Source organism: Electrona antarctica (assembly GCF_951216825.1).
Source record: "Electrona antarctica genome assembly, chromosome: 17".
Classification (NCBI taxonomy): Eukaryota; Metazoa; Chordata; class Actinopteri; order Myctophiformes; family Myctophidae; genus Electrona; species Electrona antarctica.
Genome location: NC_136798.1, coordinates 33,039,369 through 33,059,690, shown reverse-complemented (window position 1 = coordinate 33,059,690; position 20,322 = coordinate 33,039,369). Strand labels below are relative to the sequence as shown.

General features: G+C 43.6%; 1 protein-coding gene across 1 annotated transcript; it reads left to right on the top strand.

The window, feature by feature from the left end:
• Positions 1-4,778: 4,778 nt before the first annotated feature.
• Positions 4,779-15,538, top strand: LOC306941389 (mitochondrial basic amino acids transporter-like). Its single transcript, XM_079526824.1, has 5 exons — positions 4,779-5,122; positions 9,331-9,374; positions 10,456-10,539; positions 11,709-11,922; positions 12,793-15,538. Exons 1-5 carry the CDS (start codon positions 5,095-5,097, stop codon positions 13,362-13,364), a joined length of 942 nt encoding a protein of 313 aa, XP_079382950.1. The 5' UTR covers positions 4,779-5,094; the 3' UTR covers positions 13,365-15,538.
• The last annotated feature ends 4,784 nt before the right edge of the window (positions 15,539-20,322 follow it).

Here is a 20,322-nt window from a genome sequence, read left to right as displayed (position 1 = left end):
ATTCAATTAATTCAATCAATCAAATACAGGTTTAAATAAGGTATGAACACTCAGGGTTAAATAAAACACAATTTCTGTCAGGGAAAAGCATGACCACAGAAAACATGCAACATACAATATCCATGCTATGTAGGAAGTGAAGATCTATTCAGACCTCAAGGGACGTGAGGCTGTCCTTATGCATGCACATTTTCATAGTCTTTGCACAGATCTAGTGTCTTCATCCGGACACAACTGGCACTCATTTTAGCCTAGGTCTGAGCAAGATCTGCAGGGCTGAATTTGAGCTGCCATGTCTGAAGAGGGCCATCATAACATGGATTCAGAAGTAAAGATGTATTTTATTTATTTGGGTCGGAGGCTGTTCCTAACATGTTGTTTGGCGATGTTCTTGTGCCACCAGTTTTCTCTTATTTGACAGCCAATATTTCCTCACGTTCTCATCTGACATTCAGCATCATCATAGTGGTGGTGGTTCTCATCTGACATTCAGCATCATCATAGTGGTGGTGGTTCTCATCTGACATTCAGCATCATCATAGTGGTGGTGGTTCTCATCTGACATTCAGCATCATCATAGTGGTGGTGGTTCTCATCTGACATTCAGCATCATCATAGTGGTGGTGGTTCTCATCTGACATTCAGCATCATCATAGTGGTGGTGGTTCTCATCTGACATTCAGCATCATCATAGTGGTGGAGGTTCTCATCTGACATTCAGCATCATCATAGTGGTGGTGGTTCTCATCTGACATTCAGCATCATCATAGTGGTGGTGGTTCTCATCTGACATTCAGCATCATCATAGTGGTGGTGGTTCTCATCTGACATTCAGCATCATCATAGTGGTGGTGGTTCTCATCTGACATTCAGCATCATCATAGTGGTGGTGGTTCTCATCTGACATTCAGCATCATCATAGTGGTGGAGGTTCTCATCTGACATTCAGCATCATCATAGTGGTGGTGGTTCTCATCTGACATTCAGCATCATCATAGTGGTGGTGGTTCTCATCTGACATTCAGCATCATCATAGTGGTGGTGGTTCTCATCTGACATTCAGCATCATCATAGTGGTGGTGGTTCTCATCTGACATTCAGCATCATCATAGTGGTGGTGCTGTTGGTGGTGTTGCTGTCCATGTTGTTTCTCTGCGTCTACCATCGAGGGAAGAGTGGAGAGGTGGAGATCCTTGAGATGGATTAGTCTCTGAAGCTGGCCCAAGTGAGGGTTGGAGACCAGGAGGACACAGAGTTGAATCTCATTGGAGCTCGTTTCACAGCCATCACATATACTGTAACCGTACTTTGCCTCACTCATGGTTGAATACATTAACATAATGTCATACGTTAAACCAGGTCTCCACCAGGCCAGGTAGGATCATCAGGATGAAATATGAAAAAACAGTTCTCTAGAAATACCAATACGTCTCACTGATTTTTGCCAGAGAAAAAAGCGAGAATTACAATAACGATGACTTTCCACGTATATGTGCCTTGTCTCTCCCCCCCTGCGGTTAAGGGTACTGTCCTGGATTTGTGCGAAAACAGCAAGTGAGCGTGGTGACGCTGTACTCCAAGTCACTCTCTCTACTCGTAAACTACACACATCTCTCTGCAACACAAATGCACACAGCTGTCTATTTGTTTATGTGCTTGTTTGTGAAATAGAAGCCTATACTTAGTATAATCCAACACATTTAACCGTGTGAAACAAAAGCAACATAATCACTCCAATAAGTCAACATCCAGTCAGCCTTTTATAATCTACTGTAAAATGTATTTTATGTGATTATTCCAATTAAATGTATGTTTTTCTTCTTCTTTTAAATAAGATGAAGTCTTGTTATTAATTGAAATGTTTGCTTTTACTCACTTTATCAGGTAATAACTACAACGATAGAAAATGATGAGAGAGAGAGAGAGGGGGGGGGGGGGGGGATGGGGGGAGGAGGTTTAGTATGTGAATGTCCAGTGTAGACAGATCTGCACCAATATGTCAGAAAAAAGTGCTCTAAAAGCCATTGGCCGCCACATAATGTAGGCCTACTTCCGAAAGCCAGACACTGGAGGGGATAGCGCCCCTAAAAAATGCATAAAAACAAAAATACTATTTTTAACAGATATAAGGTGGCAGGAGGGTGTATCAACATGAATCTTTGAAGGAATTGAAGGATTACAATATTGGTGTATATGTGTTCTGCTGAATTATGTGAGGTCATTCATTTCCGAGATAAAAGAAAAAACTGATTTTGATTTTGGTAGGCAGTAGATGAGAAGACATTTCATAGGGAAAGATGGTTTACATTTTAACTTAAGTCAGACATTCAAATAAAGATCGATGCAGAGGCATCAATTTGCAGGCTACATCAATTTTCAATAACTGACAGACATGAGCTGCCTTATCCATGTTCACCACAAGGGGTCACAATAACCCCACGAACTCACATCAAATATCTCAATTATTTTATATCAAAGTACAAGGATATTATATCAAGGCATTTGGGGCAGCGGTGGCCTAAGGGTTAGAGGAGCGCCCTTGTTGCCGAAAGGCTGCCGGTTCGATTCCCCGGATGGGCAGGAAAAATCTGGGTGGGGAAATGATTGTCATCACTCACCCAACACCGCTGAAGTGCCCTTGAGCAAGGCACTGAACCCCCAACTGCTCCCCCTGGAGCTGCTTAGTGGCCAACAGTATAAGACTGTGGTTGTACTGGTCAGCTCCCAGGTTTTAATGTGTGTGTGTGTGTGTCTGTCTGTGTGTTTCTATGTGCAGGGCGTTGCTGAAAATGAGCACCTGTGCTCAGCTACTTCCCTGGGTAAATAAAGAATAAAAAAAAAAAAAAAAAAAAAAAAAAAAAGAACATGATCACCAATTGCAAGATGTAAGTGGTCATGCAGATCTCACACACATGCAAAGGTAGACTAGACTAGGAAAATAAATACAACTTTACATAAATCAATGCCATTATGTTCTGTTTTTATTATGGTAACACCAATGCCCTTTGTGCTAATTGGGACCTTTTTTTTTATTTGTCGTTTCTTTTTTTTAACCATATAGCCTACATTTCACAAACCTTTTTGTTAATACAATTTGCAAAATAAAATGGCAATTGGCTGTGCCAGAGAGATGATTACATTTTGACCTCAAAGATCAAGGTCACAATTCAAGGTCATGCGCAGGGCCGGTTCTAGGCATAAGCGGTATAAGCGGTCGCTTAGGGCCACAACCACTGAGGGGGCCACATCACAGGGAGAAGATTTTTTTTTTTTTTTTTAATGTATCCCCTATCCCATACATGGGCTACTGACATGTGGCCCCCACCTTCACTTAATGCAGCCCGCAGGTTAATATCAACTGGCGGCCTGGGGGCCACATGTGGCCCCCAGCCTACAGTTGAGGGATGTTTATACCATCTCTCTACACTGGGGGCACTGTTTATACCAGTCAGTCTGTCATACCATCCCTCCCCACTGGGGGCGCTGTTTATACCAGTCTCTCTGTCAGACCATCCCTCCCCACTGGGGGTGCTGTTTATACCAGTCAGTCTGTCATACCATCCCTCCCCACTGGGGGCGCTGTTTATACCATCCCTCTACACTGGGGGTGCTGTTTATACCATCCCTCCCCACTGGGGACGCTGTTTATACCAGTCTCTCTGTCATACCATCCCTCCCCACTGGGGGCACTGTTTATACCAGTCAGTCTGTCATACCATCCCTCCCCACTGGGGGCACTGTTTATACCAGTCTGTCATACCATCCCTCCCCACTGGGGGCGCTGTTTATACCAGTCTGTCATACCATCCCTCTACACCGGGGGCGCTGTTTATACCAGTCAGTCTGTCATACCATCCCTCCCCACTGGGGGCGCTGTTTATACCAGTCAGTCTGTCATACCATCCCTCCCCACTGGGGGCACTGTTTATACCAGTCAGTCTCTTCATACCATCCCTCCACACTGGGCCCCCACATGTGGCCCCCACCTTCACCTAATGCGGCCCGCAGGTTAATATCAACTGGCGGCCTGAGGGCCACATGTGGCCCCCACCTTCACCTAATGCGGCCCGCAGGTTAATATCAACTGGCGGCCTGAGGGCCACATGTGGCCCCCACCTTCACCTAATGCGGCCCGCAGGTTAATATCAACTGGTGGCCTGATCTAGCCTCTTAATTTTGATCTCAAAGTGCACCAGATTGAAGCATTTTCATGGCAAATTTACTGATTTGTCTGGACCCCGGCGGTGCAGTGCAGGGGGGGGGGGGGGGGGACATAATATTATGTTGCTTAGGGCCACTAAACGCCTAGAACCGGCACTGGTCATGCGGATAAAATTGCTGGGCAAGTGGGCAACGGAAAGACTACCATCAACTGTAGTTTGTTTTTTATATATGTTGAATAAATAATACATATTCTCTTGTCTCCAGTAGTCGTCTGATTTTAAAGAAAGTTATTACACTAGACCTTAGGCCTATATCATGTCAAATCATCTACTCTGTTTATGGTGGTTGGTTTACGTTTGTATTATACGTTTTGTTGTTGCTGCTAATGAACTCAACTTACACTTTATGAATGAAAGCAGTATTGTATTGTATTGAGTGCTTTTTCCACGAGCGGGGTGTCGGCGGGGGTTCCGTGATGTGATTGGACGCGAGGCCGGCATGGCCCGCCCTGGCGGAGACAGACAGACCAATAGAAGACTCGGAGACAGACAACAACGGAGGTGTTTAGTTGCACGTTGACAGCAGTGTCATTATTACGGTTCATGGAAGTCGTGGAGGAGGCGCTGTGCTGCAGCAGACAATAACACACACACCTACTCATAACTGAACACACGCCACCAGTTTGACGATACTTTAACGTTTTTATTATTTGTCACATAATATTAGTCGCGCCGGGTGTAGTACAATTAAAGCGGGCCCATCGGTAGACAAACGCACGTTGACGCGTATAACGGTGTCGTTCAGCTTGCTAGCAAGCTATTAGCTAACTGTAATAACGTTCCACCTGTGAAATACATACCATTCATTCATAGTGTAAGTTAAGTTGAGTTCATAATAGCAGCTGCGCTTGCCTCTGTTTGAAGCGCCGTGATGGACTTCCTTGCTGGCTGCATTGGAGGTGAGTGACGTACAGCTTGACTTGTGATTTGGCACTAATAAATAATAATGACATTAGGTTTATTCGTACCGATTATTCTATTGATTAGGCTAGATAGTTTGTATATTAATAATACAAAATATAATATATATATAATACAATCACATTGATTTGGACCACAAACCCAATAGTCTGATTACATTTTAATTGTTGGTATTTTGGTAAGGAACACTTAAATGACAAAGAGTTAAAACACTGAGGATGTTGCAATTGTTTTGGTATATTGGTATCCCTACATTCAGGGCATTTACGCAGTAAAATTCTAACTCTGAGACTGTACAAAATGGAACCAAATGAACTAGGCGTAAGGGATGGGTCCATTTGGTTCCATCCATGGATGAATTTCCTATGGATTTTAAGTTTAAATGTGGTTGCATATAGAGCCAGACAGCACCACCCATGTGATGCAACTCCATTTCATGATTACAAGTGCATTTTCTAAATTCCACGCAGGACAGCACACTGAGCACATTACCTACATTCCATAATCTCTGTTTGTCTGTATTTGACTTGCAGGGGGGGGGGGGGATATGGACAGTAACAGAATCAAATAATCACAAGATTTTTCACCAAATACCTCAATAGTGCTATTGTGTGGTGTGCATGACAAATTGTTGCTTCCACGAAAATATTTCCATAATGAAATTAAACAGCAGCTAGAATCTAGAAGTTTAGGAAAGGATGTCACATTGTTTTTGTAGCCTACAGCCTTAAAAACCTGGAAAAGACAACACTTTTTCCATATCACGATATTATAATATCCAAAATTCCCAGGCAATATCTAGTCTCATCTAAAAAGACAAGTCTTGAAAAGACAAAAGAGTGGCCGCACACACTGAATATCTAGTCTCATACCACGTTATCCGTATAATAATATTAATGTATTTCCCAGCCATAGCTTGCAGGCCATTTCATTTTGTAGCGAAGGTGAAACGCTGTGAATAAGAGACATGTTCACACTAACAACATACGTTTTATAGTCCAAGTTTATTTCCTATTCCTGTTGCAGTGTTTGTGTCAGTAGCAGGAAACAGGAAACAAAAGGATAAAACACAATAAAGCAGGGGTTTTCAACATGTGGTCCGTGGACCACTGGTGGTATGTGAAGCTATTGCATGTGGTCCCTGTTGCACTTAGTAATGTAGGAATTGTTTATTTATTTATTATACACTAGTTGAGAAACCATTAAGTGAATGACCTGTTGACCTATAATGACCGTCCATGTAGTCATTTACTGACAAGGTGGAGGTCAAGAACTGCGCACACTGGATTATGCTCCAAAAGTTTTAAAATGTGTTAGCTTCCACCATTGTACGTGACATACTGTATCAAGCCTAAGTTGTTGAGGAGGAGCCACTTACTGTAGGCACTATACGTCACGTAATAAGTCATTGTTTTGGACATAGGTTTCCACCTGACAGTGACAATGTCCAGTGATCTGGTTGTTATGATGGCCTCCTGCATGCCCATATGTAGCTATACATAATATTGGGGCATGCACATACTATACATACTTTGCTTTCGTGGAAAAGATAAAGTTCTATAGAGTACCCAGGGCCTTGACTAGCTAGGGGCTGACTTATTCACAGCGTTATTATTTCCAGGTAGTCGTCTTTCTCCCGGACGTCCTCTAATGTCTTCAGATGAATGTAAAGCATGTGTGGATGCCGTACGGTACACACTCTGCCCGGTAAATATTGCGGCATGCCAACCAAAGATAGACGAGGTGTTTATGCACACATGCCACAGGGGTAGTAGACAATTGGGCCAGTTGGGCTTATCAAGATCACTAGCCCCACCATTGTAGCTACTGGTGCAGGAACATTATTTTTTTACTGGCCCAAGTGGAAGATGTGTTTTACTGGCCCTGAGGGTCTAAATAGTACTTCCAGGCCAGCAGGCCATTTATAATGTCCATTCCTGATTGCCACACTAAACCCCGCCCACACACGCATGCACTCTTGTACGCACAGAGTGCGCACACCCATTAACAGACCAATCAAACACTTTAAAGTCAATGACGCATAGCTGGCAAGCGCGCTAGTTCAGGCAGATACACTTGAGAGGTTTACACGCACGCGCGACAATCTATTTGTGCGTTATCTGACTGAAATGGGAGTTATAGTCCCAGTCAATGGATGGGATATAATTAAGCACCCCTCGGCGGGCATTAATGTGTGGGGTCCCATGGCCCAAAGAACCGACCGCCCCTGGGACTCGTCTATACTGCGCACAGGCCCGAGTATCCACCCTTAACTACTAGTACGTTCAAGCTGGCAAGTGGCAACCCTATTTTGGCCATCTCATGATCGGTAAAAAAAAAAGTAGTAGTTCAATTATTTAGGCTTTGACCTTTAGCTACAGTGCAGTGTAAATGTCTCAGTGTAGAGTACAGCCTAGCCTCTCTACAACGTACAAAGACAAGGAGACATTTAAAACATGGGCGGCACGCGTGACATTCAAGACATTCAGGAAACCTCAATATACAGTATCATCAATGCTCCGTCTTGGCCTGCTGTGTTCAAGGTTGTAAATAGTAGTAGTTGAATGAGGTCAAGACCCACCGCCCTCTCACTCACTGCCTGTCGTGCCTGACATGTCTGCAATGTGTTCCCTGTGCCAAGCTTACAGCCAGGACTGTGTCCTGACTCCTGATAGGCCCAGAGTCATATGACCAAGCAGGTGCTTAGATGGGATTAGCTGGCAAGCTATGGTTTACTAGTTACTACTAGAGTGATGTAATTGTGAACAGTGTCTTACCCCCAAATCAATAGGATTTTGAATAGGGGTGCAACGGCAATCAAACTGATCAATTGAATTTAATCAAAACAAATATTATTCTATATATTTTTTGGATTATGTAATCAAAATTACCCCCCCGCCCCAAAATTCTAATAGCAGATCCACAGCCTCGCGATAGAGGTTGTGGGTTAGACAGTTAGCGGAGCTCCAGCATGCTTGCCGAGTGAAGTTTTCATGAGGTTCTCTCAGCGAGGTCAGAGAGGCATGTCGTATTGAATTACAGCGAAGACACAAGCACAAAGAGTCACGAGTGACAAGTTCCAACCTGGCACCAGAACACGGGTATAATGGCATGTCATGAGTCTAGGAGGTTATGTAACGCTGAGGGTGGTAAGGTTGCTGGGCCTTTATGCCCAAGGAGCTGGACAGATGAGGCAGCGTATTCCCTGTGGCAACAACACATTTCTCATGCTGCATGATTACATACTGTACTGTACTGTACTGTACTGTACTGTACTGTACTGTACTGTACTGTACTGTACTGTATGTCTTTAACCATATGAACCCCAGTGTCCATATTTGGGGTTAACATATCAAACATTCTGCGGAAATAGCCAATCTAGATTTGATTTGATTTGGTGTCAATTCATGTATTGTATAGCGTTAGGTTAGGTTAGGTTTTAAGTAGTTAAACAGGTCTGATTTACATATTTCATTGTGCAACAAAGTAGGTTTAAGTGGTAAAGCAGTGTGACCGGCTTTATTAGACAGAATATATTTATAAGTAAGGTGTGGACCCAGTTTAAAGCGGCACTGTAACGTTTTTCATTAAAATAATGTAAAGTAATTTTGTCAAATCTGTAAAGTATGTTAACACAAATTAGTCTCTCTTCTCTGGATCTGACGAGGATTTGGACCCGATGGTCAAGATTCAATTTATCCCCAATTCCCTATTAGCAAGCAGGGGATAAATTAGGGGACCAGTTTCAAATCCGGCATAGAAGAGGAAAGTTACAGTTGGGTGCCACCGATATTGTCCCTTATCATTTGACCCATTTAGGCCTGACCTAAAAAAAATTAAAATCCTTCTAAATCCTCCAGTTTTCTAAATAAATATTTTCACGATTTTTAAAAAATAGCAGACCTACAAGCTCGTAGCGCACCACTCGGTGGCGCGCTATGAGCTTGTAGATCTGCTATTTTTCAATAGCTAAATTATAACAATGTTTAAAACACCAAAAGGGGTTCCCGCCCAAAATGGGTTAACTGTCCTTTTGCGCAGATCACGCAAACCTCAGCAAAAAGAAAAGGACAATATCGATGGCCTCCAACTGTACATTACATTAAGTAATTTCAGTTGAGTTTTTGAGTTGTATTATTATGTCTTAATGACCTGTCATTCACACATCTCTCTTCTCTGTGTCCAGGTGGCGCTGGAGTTTTAGTTGGTCACCCATTTGACACAGTGAAGGTAGGCAAAGTTGTCTTATTATTGTGTTGCCCGCCCTAAATGATCTGTAGTAACAGTATTAGGGCCGTGGTGTAACAGTTCACAAAATTAACAGTTTGGTAGATATTGCAGTTTTGGGTCATGGACGGTTCAGTTGTTGAACTGTACATGCCCTGATTTTCGGACACATGAAAATAAGAAAGGAGTCAGTAAACTCAGTGTATATGGATACGTCCAGCGGGAACATACCCTATTTTATGGTCAGTTAATGCTTCCAGAGATGTGTGTCGAACGACGCATTGCAGCACATGTCTCATTCATCCCATTTTGAATTTAAAATTGGTCATGTGTGCGTGACTCATGCAGATCCGTTGAGTACATGTTCGGGGGAAAATGGGGAAGCGTGTTTGGAATGGATGCTCCGATTCATTACTTGACTGTCAACCAGAGAGCTGTCAACAAAGGCAGCACGCACCTGAAGAGATGGAACCAATCAATTAAGATCTTACGTGTACCTTTTTTTGTTGAAAAATGCGATTGTTGAGACTTGTTTGATGCTCACTGATTCCTTTATACTTCATAAAAATAGTGCAGTCGACATACGTGTGCGTGTGTGTGTGCGTGTGCATGTCGCGTGTGAGTGAGATCATCCTTGTGTCCATTCGTGGCATGAGACACATGCATCACGGAAACACTTAAATTTGGTAAATTGGTGTCACCAAAGTGTGGGGCACCGTCAGCATACGTAATCGTGTGCAGGAAATAACTGAACAAATATTCACGTATCGCAACACAAGGTGTTTTGAGCTTGTAGATCCGTTTTTTACACAGGAAACTGTCGTCGTACTATAGATAGAGTATGCATTTGGCTGTAGCCTCGCAGACCAAATGTACAATGCCACAATGTATGTACATCATACAATCTGGCCAGGTTGATCTTATGATTTTAATCATGTGGCTATGATTACTATGCTTAATATATGCAGAAGAAGTGCCCTTATCAGTACGTGATAACACAACATTGTAACGTGACATGAGCTTATGTAAGTGTGTTCTCTGCGATCTCCCCAGACATTCCTGTGACCCTGTGTCTGTTTCCCAGGTGAGGCTGCAGGTCCAGAATGTAGACAAGCCTCTGTACCGTGGGACCTACCACTGTTTCCAGTCCATCGTACGGCAGGAGTCGGTATGTATGTATCTCACACGTGGATCTGAATGTGAAAATGCCACTACATTCCCCTGAGTTTGAAGGTTCCAGGCGGAACCTCACAGAAGCACTGCTGACCTGGGGTTGTGTCCCACCAGAACCTTCCCTATGCTGCATACTAGTGAAACACAGGCCGACCCACAACCCCGGGTCGGGCGGGTTTGGAAAAGCTTCAGTTCAGATGCAATTGCTGCTATGTTTTGGCGTGCAGCTCAACCCGACCTGTAAATAATAAATGAGTTGAATTCGGGTCATGGACGAACACATTATTTTGGGTCGGGTACAGTAGGCCTCTCATAACGGGTCGGGTGGGTTGAGTTAAAAAAAACAAAAAAACAGACATGTGCATTACTACTGCCTACATCTCTCCTCTTCTAATATGTGGCAATGAAGTCCCTCAGTCCCTTCTCCTAAATACGTAAATGTATGACGTACAATTAGGGCTCAAGCTATTAATGCCCTGTTTATTAACATGGTGCAGTACAGAAAGTACAGAATTACTATTGTTTCGAGGTCAATCTACTGAGTATACTGCCTATAACTAGCTGATGCACGGCATAACTCCTTTTCCTCTTGATACAATTACGTCGGGATGTGGGGAATTAAATATCAATATAGATAAGAAAGATATTGTTGTGCAGGGCATATATGACAAATAACTTTAATATGCAAAGGCTGTTTGTGAAATGTACAATGAAACGACTGACAATTACCTCAAAGGAAATAATGTACTATGGGTAATAAGATGCTTCTCGATTATTGTATTAATCAAAAACGAAATCAATAGAATAATTAAGAAGTTAATCGATAGTTGCAGCCACAGGCAACACCCTAGCTAGTTGTTTTGGTTTCTGTTTAAAGTGAATCTAGTTGTTTTGGTTTCTGTTTAAAGTGAATGAGGTCAGTTGTGAACTGAAAGGTCACACACTGCCGGTCTTATGACTGAATGTGATGCTTTTGTTTTGGGGTTCAGTTGGAATGCAGCTCAGTGCAGCTCTACAGCAGCAGCGGGGTGACTGCAGTCGTCCTCTTGAATGGGGCGTGACTTTGTTTGGATTGTTTACAAGCCAGGGCATCGAAGAGCTTGTTTTGTTTCCCTTCTTTTTAAATTATGTTACTAAGTACGGTTGTTGCTGTTTTCCTTCCAGTTGTTCGGTTTGTACAAAGGCATCGGATCCCCCATGATGGGCCTGACCTTTATCAACGCCATCGTGTTCGGCGTGCAGGGCAACGCCATGCGCATGCTGAACCAGGACACGCCCATGAACCAGTTTGCGGCTGGCGCCGCGGCGGGTGCCATCCAGTGCGTCATCTGCTGCCCCATGGAGCTGGCCAAGACCCGCATGCAGATGCAGGGAACCGGTGAGAGTAGGCATGGGACCATAATCGATTATTATGGGATGTAAACACATGTAAACACAACCTAACAAGACTACAACTCGAAATTAATATGGAGATATCAGATTTTTGTCCCGCTGCTTCGGGTTCATCGTTTCTACTTGAGAGAGACCAGATTAAGGTAGGAGGAGGGAACATGGGAACTCAATACTGCCGCAACCTGGTGGAGTCAGGTTAGGGACCACCACCCTGATTTAGAATCAACCTGGCAACCACTGTTGTGTTGGGTGGGGATATGGGCTATTTTTTTACACTGATTGTAAGAGCATCGAGCACACAAACATGCAATATGTATTTCCTAATAATGATGACTGAACCAGGCTGGATACACTTCCCCTTCTTGAGATTCAAACTCCTTTTTCTTCACCTCCAACTTCCAAGTAAATTACAACATTGACACCTCATCATAGGTCACCAGGTCATTTAGTTTCTCAACTAGTGGGAAAAATAAAAATAAGACAGTCTTCACTTTCCTATGTTTTTAAATGCATGATCAGGGACCACATGCAATTCCTTCACGGACCACCAGTGGCCCATGTACCACCAGTTGAAAAACCATGGTTTATCGCGATAAAAAAACACACAATCATATCGCTGGGATTTTAATTTATCGTGAAATCGTCTGGAAATCGTCATACACTAGAATGAATTCGCTTTTGTTGAGCTGAAAATTCAGTACCACTTAAACAATCTATAAACAATCTAAAGTCGTTAAACAAAAGTGCCATTTTAAGTTCTAAGCATATTTAGAATATCGTGATAGTATCGTTTATCGCAATTATTTTTGCCACAATAATCGTGACATGTCATTTTCATATCGTCGCATGCCTATAGGTGAGAATAAGAAGTCGGCGAGGAAGCTGTACAAGAACTCCCTGGACTGTCTGGTGCGCATCTACAAGCGCGAGGGAGTCCGCGGGGTCAACCGCGGCATGGTGACCACGCTGATCCGCGAGACGCCGGGCTTCGGGGTGTACTTCCTGGCGTACGACGTGCTGACGCGCTCCCTGGGCTGCGAGCCCAACGACCCCTACATGATCCCCAAGCTGCTGTTCGCCGGCGGGATGTCGGGCATCGCCTCGTGGCTCTCCACCTACCCCGTGGACGTGATCAAGTCCCGCCTGCAGGCGGACGGCGTGGGCGGGGTCTACCGCTACAGCAGCATAGCCGACTGCGTGCGCCAGAGCGTGAAGAAGGAGGGCTACATGGTGTTCACGCGAGGCCTCACCTCCACGCTCCTCCGGGCGTTCCCCGTCAACGCGGCCACCTTCGCCACGGTCACGCTGATCCTGATGTACGCCCGGGGCGAGGAGCTGGGGCCTAAAGACTGCGAGCCGGCTCCTCCTCCCAGCAGCCACCACACGCAGCTACAGCAGCAGGTGCAGCCCTCCAGCCTCCAAGTATAAATCGGCCGATTTATGTTTAGTAGCGCGTCGGTGTCGCTCACCGCAACTGGAAGATCTACAAAGCATGCGAGCAGCGAGCTTGTAGATCAGCTATTTCTGGTGAGCGACACATCGTGCAACCAAGTACAAATCGGGCATATTGGAGGTTATGGCGTTTGTCTAATTCAACTGAGGCACTTTAACACAGAACAGAAAGACAGGGACACACGAGCTTTCACTTTCCACTTTCAACCTGGCGTCCCTGTTTTTGCATCATTGTTGTCATTACTGTATAGGCGGATATTTCTAAATTATGAATTTTCTAAAATAAGAAAAATAGCACGTCACACAACGCCAGCCTGCGACGCACTGTGAGCTTGTAGATCGGCTATCATAGTAGGGCTGGGCGATATGGACAAAGTCTAATATCACTATTTTTGACCAAATACTGTACCTTGATATCAATATTGTGACAATAATATATTGTGATGATATCACTTTTCTTTTAAATTTGTGATTAAGGGATTAACTGCTAATACAGTATGATATCTAAAATCCTAGACCTGTACGATAGAAGTATAGAGCTTAAGTGGTTAATACAATCTGGCTCAGTTTACATACAAGACCAATTATAATACTCAAGCAGCCAGATGTTTCAGACCTCCATGATAATTGTGAATGGTTCCTTTGAACTGTAAAGGCAGTTATAACAGTTACCGTTCTGGTCGCAGTGATTCAAAGAAGAGAAACCGTAGAAGCACCATACCGAATCATGTATCTTGCCTCTAATGTGTTTGGGAGCCATTGCTCAAGATTTGTTACTGAGCCAATGTTGAAATTGAAAGTTAATCTGTCTCTTTCATGTGTATCTTTAACTTTGCTATACTGTTGTTATACTGCAAATATCTGTGTATATACATATATATATATATTGTTTTATTTTATATATTGAAAGAACCGTTTCATCCCTGCCTTATATTTATTGTGTTCTATACAAGAAGTTGAAGCATCAACACGTTACTGTATTTTCTGAATAGCAAAGCCAGAGGGAAAAGTTGGATGTAGCAAGTGACGAGGAATACTATGAGAAGGGGCCAAGTACAGACCCCTGGTTTAATACCTAGTCCAGAATGATGCTACATTCATTGGAATGGAAAATATCTGTAGTGTCTTATATATATTATTTGCTATTGCTTATGACTTATGAACAAAAATTACTTACCAGTATGTTTTGACTTATTGTGATTAAGGTTACTTTTCTGCCAGTGTGTTCTAATGTGTGTTTAATCTGAGATTTATTTATTATTTATTGTTTTGTTCATCTAAAAGTGTTTAAATGTCCCTAATTGCTAGAGTGTGGGGGTTGTGTGCTCTCTGCATGTGTGTGAGGTCAGTATCAGATATGTATGTATGTTTTCTGTCTTCTTTTTTTGCCTGAATGTTGAAATTATTCCTGCAAATCAATCTAGTCTCATCTAAAACAAAATCAACCCTCATAATTCAATCCCCCGTCGGTAAAACTGATACTCTCTGCTCTCCATTTTGTATGGGCGAAAGCAGAGAAATCATTTGAACTGATTCGCAAGCAGCTGTATGTGGCAACTGTTTTGCACAATGACATACAGTATGTATGTCTCAAAGATTGTGAATGAGATGATGTACAATCTGCCTAAATAGTAAGATGTGAATGGTTTGTAAATAAGACTACAAAGTGGTAAAACAGCTAGTTGGTGGACATATTTTGCGTATTCCACTGGATACTTTTTCTCATTTGTGTGCAAAGATATTCACAGAGATGCACTAATACTGCAGCATGTTGAATGTAGCGCGGCGGCACTCTGTAGCTCTGAGAACCACAAGCACTTCCAGAAAACATTTGTTGATTGCAGCCTCTTGTTCGGAAAAGTCATTGACGCTTCACCACTTGAACCCTAGTATCCCTATTGTGGGCATACGTTTAACCTGTACCAGTAAAATCACATTGAGACAAAGGTCTCTTTTACAAATGCGAACTGAACAAGAGGCAGAGAAAATTACACAACAGTAGAATACAAATAACGGCTATAAAACATCCGCAATGTCCTAATATACCTACATTTGGCAAAAAATAGCATATCTATACGCTCAGGCTCACACCACGTCCCGTTGTGGCGCATTGTTAGCTTGTAGATCTGCTATGTGATGTAATGATATAGGGTTAAAGGGGCATTCCACTCATTTTCAACATTTTACTATGTCATTAATACACCTTAGAGCTGTTGTGTGGAAATAATAAAAAGGTTCCCCCATTCTGTGTTTCCTAGAACTAGAGGTCTGAAAAAAATCATTTTCAAAAATCAAATTTTCATAATTACAGTTCTAGGAAACACAGAATGGGGGGACTTTTTTATTATTTCCACACAACAGCTCTAAGGTATATTAATGACATAGTAAAATGTTGAAAATGGGTGGTTTTCCCCTTTAAGTGGTTAAAATACCCCGATCACACACTCCTAGTCCTCGTAGCTTGTTAAATTGTACTAGAAATTGAATGACATTCGCCTGATGTCCTTGTCTAGTTGTCTAATCAGTGACTAGTACGGCCTGGGACAACAGGTAAATGCAGTTATCTTGTTAGAACAGCAAGACGGTGGCGGTGCTGCTAACAAAATGAAAGTATTAACCACTGTAGATGGATGTTGTGATATATCTGTTACCTTAACCCGGCATTCCACCTCTTTAACAGGGACTGTTCTCTATGTAAGGTCATTGTTACACTGGATTTGACCTGTGACTGTTAGATCCAAGTCTATCTATCTCACAGAAGTAATAGTTGATTGGTATTTTTGCAATTATACAGCTAACAGGAAATATGCAATATGTACAGAATTGTAATTATCAAGATGTGTGCTAGATTGTTTTAAAGTGTTGGGAAATGTACATATATTTATAATATAAAATATTTTTCGGTCTACATTAGCAATGTGGTCACCTGAATGTCTATAAGTTTAAGCAGTTTTAAAAGTCTCTGATTGCAGTTAGCGGGTTACACGACTGAGATTAGAATGCAAAAACTGAGACAAACTGATATTTTTGTAACATACCTCAAAAGCTGAAACAGTTAACCTGTTTGTCTGGATTGATTCATCATAATCTGTAAAAATGGAAAATAAAACATGACTGACTTTATATTATAGTGGTTGGTTGTCCTTTTCTTTATTTTTAGCACCAACACAACAGTTAAAACCAGAACAAGTAAGTCAAAAACAAGGATAACGATTTCTGTCCTTTGTCTATATAGAAGTGTCTATTTGTACGTCTCTAAATGTTTTTGATGATTTGAACATGGTGGACCCTATTGGAAACAAGTGTAATGCTTAATTGGGTCGTCCACTTACAGTTAACAGCCTTTGTATTGAGTTTGTGCTTGAAATGTACTGTAATTCTGCAAACTGTTTAATACATTTTTTGATGTGCTGCAAGATTTAGACGCAACACCCATCCTGAAGGGAGCCACATGGGGGAGCTGTAGATCAATATAGAAAATACTTTGTTAGACCTCTGTAAGAACTTGAATGTACAGCGTGTGTGTACATTTAGAGCTTATACTGTGTCAACTGTCAAGTGCTGCTTGTGGAGATATGCATAGGAACCTATGTGTGCAGGTACGGGGGAACACATTAGGTGACGCACCCAGCCATACTGGTGTTACATTAATAAGAGTTGTCAATAAAGCCACACGTAAGGATACACGCCAGTCTCGTCTAGATTATTATACAGAGTTGATACAGCCTGTTACATGGTGTCAGAAGTCCCGAGTCCCGTCACGGTGAATATCGGAGGCAGATAAGAACGTTTGTGGAGAGAAGAAACAGACGTTTGTAGCCTACACTAGTAGGAACCCAGTCAGTCGTGGCAGCGGTCGTGGCAGCGGTGGCCGAACGGATAGCGGCGCGGTCTAGATACCGGAAGGTTCCCAGTTCGAATCAGCCGTCCGACACGTTAAAATTACCACCGCTGAAATGCCCTTGAACAAGGCATCAACCACTACGATGAAATGTGTTCTATGAGCAGGGCCTGGCTGGAAACAAGTTCTTGAGCTTAGCCCAGATACCCTGGGTAAATATAGATTTCATTTCATTTCATTTCATTTCATTTCATTTCATTTCATTTCAGTTGCTAAGCTAACTACTAGCAGTTAGAAACTGTAGTAGAAGAGAGCTACCGAGTTGGGTAGAGACTCAGTGCTATTGAAAACAGCATCGCGTGTGATCCCGCTAGCCTGCATTAAAGCTGCATTAAAGAAAAAAATATTTTGAAAAAAAAAAGTTTCAAAAAAGAAAGAAAAGCGGCCCAGAAAGAAGATGATGGATTCCCTGTTCTCCATAAGTCCACCAGAAAACTTTGATTTCTCAGACTTTCCAAGCTGGCCCAATTGGATCCGGAGGTTTGAAAGGTTCAGAGTTGCTGCTGGACTGGACCAAAAAGGTGAAGACTATCAAGTAAATTCATTAGTTTATACCATGGGTGATAAAGCTGATGACATTCTGGCCACGCTGAGCTTAAGTGATGCAGACAAAAAGAAATACAGTGCTGTGAAAGAGGCTTTTGATAAATATTTCATTGGCAAACACAATGTGATCTATGAACGATGCAGATTTAACAAAAGAAGCCAAGAGCCAGGTGAATCGGCTGAATCGTTCATTTCTGCAGTTTATAAACTAGCAGAACACTGCCAATATGGTGCAATGCAGGAAGAATTGATCAGAGACAGGTTGGTGGTCGGCATAAGACACCAGGGCCTGTCCGAGAGTCTGCAGCTGGACAGTGAGTTAACTCTGGCAAAATAAAGTACAAAGACCAGACAACTGAACAGCCAGTGTTTGTCATACGAAAATTAGCCACACCACTACTTGGTTTGCCAGCAATAGAAGAACTGAAGTTGGCCTACACGGTTGACAGTGTTCAAGGGCAGGCAATTGACATTAAAAGGCTGTACCCCAAAGTTTTCACAGGCCTGGGATGCCTGCAGGGCATGTACAAAATTAAGCTGACAGAGGATGCCAAGCCCTATGCATTGTCACTGCCACGCCGGGTGCCTATACCCTTAATTGACAAAGTCAAGGAAGAAATCCAGAGAATGGAGACTCTGGGAGTGATCGCGCCCATCGATGAGCCCACAGAGTGGTGCGCAGGGATTGTTGTGGCACCAAAGCCCAACGGAAAAATCAGGATCTGCGTGGATCTGACCCACCTGAATCAATATGTCTGCCGTGAAAGGCTCATTCTGCCGGCAGTCGATGAAACCCTCGCCAAGCTGTCAGGAGCGAATGTGTTTACAAAGCTCGACGCCACAGCTGGTTTCTGGCAGGTGCCACTGCACCCAGAATCAGTCCCCCTGACGACGTTCATCACGCCGCTAGGGAGGTACTGTTTTCACAGGTTGCCTTTTGGGATTTCGTCTGCACCTGAGCACTTTCAGAAGAGGCTCTCACAGATGCTGGAAGGACTGGAAGGAACAGTGTGTCATGCGGATGACATCCTTGTCTTTGGGTCATCGCGTGAACAACATGACCACAGGCTGAGCAAAGTGTTGGAGAGACTACAGAAGGAAGGGCTGACACTCAATGATGAAAAATGCCAGTTTGCTGTGGACCGTGTCAAGTTCCTAGGTCACATTGTCAGTGCCCAGGGCCTAGAAGCAGACCCAAGTAAAATTAAGGCGATCACAGACATGCCCACACCCACAGACATTGCAGGTGTAAGAAGATATCTGGGCATGGTGAATTATGTGGGGAAGTTCTCGCCACGTATTGCCGAGCTCTCACAGCCCATAAGAGAGCTGCTCAAAGCTGAGAACGACTGGGCGTGGGGGAGCATGCAGCAGCGGGCATTCGAGGAGCTGCGCCGGGAGCTGAGCTCAGCCACTGTCTTGGCACAATACTGCCCAAAAAGAATGACAAAAGTTGCAGCAGACGCTTCCTCATTTGGACTCGGAGGGGTTCTGTCTCAGAAGCAAACGTCAGGCGAATGGCGTCCAGTCGCCTTCATCTCACGCAGCATGCTGGAGGCGGAGCGTCGTTACGCACAAATCGAAAAAGAGGCGTTGGCGCTGACCTGGGCGTGTGAGCGCTTTCAGTCCTATCTCATAGGGATGGACTTTTTGATACAGACAGACCACAAGCCCCTCATTTCCTTGCTGGGGAGCAGAGCCCTTGATGACTTGCCCCCTAGAATCCTGAGATTCAGACTGCGATTGCTTCGCTTCACATACACGATTGAACATGTACCGGGGAAGAACCTGATTACAGCAGACGCGCTGTCCAGGGCCCCAATCCAAGCGCCGCCAACGGCTGAAGAAACGCAGCTGGAGAAGGATGTGGGTGCTTACGTCAACCAAGTGGTGGAGCACCTACCTGCGTCAGAAGGGAGGCTGGCGCAGATCAGAGTCGCACAAGATGCAGACAGTATCTGCAAAAGACTAAAGGACCTGGTGCAAACTGGATGGCCTCCAAACAGGAGGGCTCTCGCACCAGAACTTAAGCAGTATTGGCAGTATCGCCAGGACCTGCTGATTGCAGATGGACTGCTGATGAAAAGCGAACGACTTGTCATCCCTGACTCTATGCAAGAGGAGATGCTGAACAAAGTTCACGAAGGTCACCAGGGAATCACAAAGTGTATCGCCAGAGCACAACAGTCCGTTTGGTGGCCAGGTCTGTCAAAGCGGATTAAGCAGAAAGTGGAAAACTGTGCGATATGTGCAAAGGAGGCACACAACTTCCCAGACCCACTGCTGACGACACCGTTGCCAGACAGGCCATGGCAGCGTGTTGGAGCGGACCTGTTCCAGTGGAACGCAGCTATGTACCTGGTGGTGGTTGACTACTTCTCACGCTTCATAGAAGTGGCTCACCTCACTTCTACTACCTCAGCTCATGTAAAGGAGAAGTTGAAGTCTATCTTCTCACGTCATGGGGTCCCAGTGGTTCTGGTCACA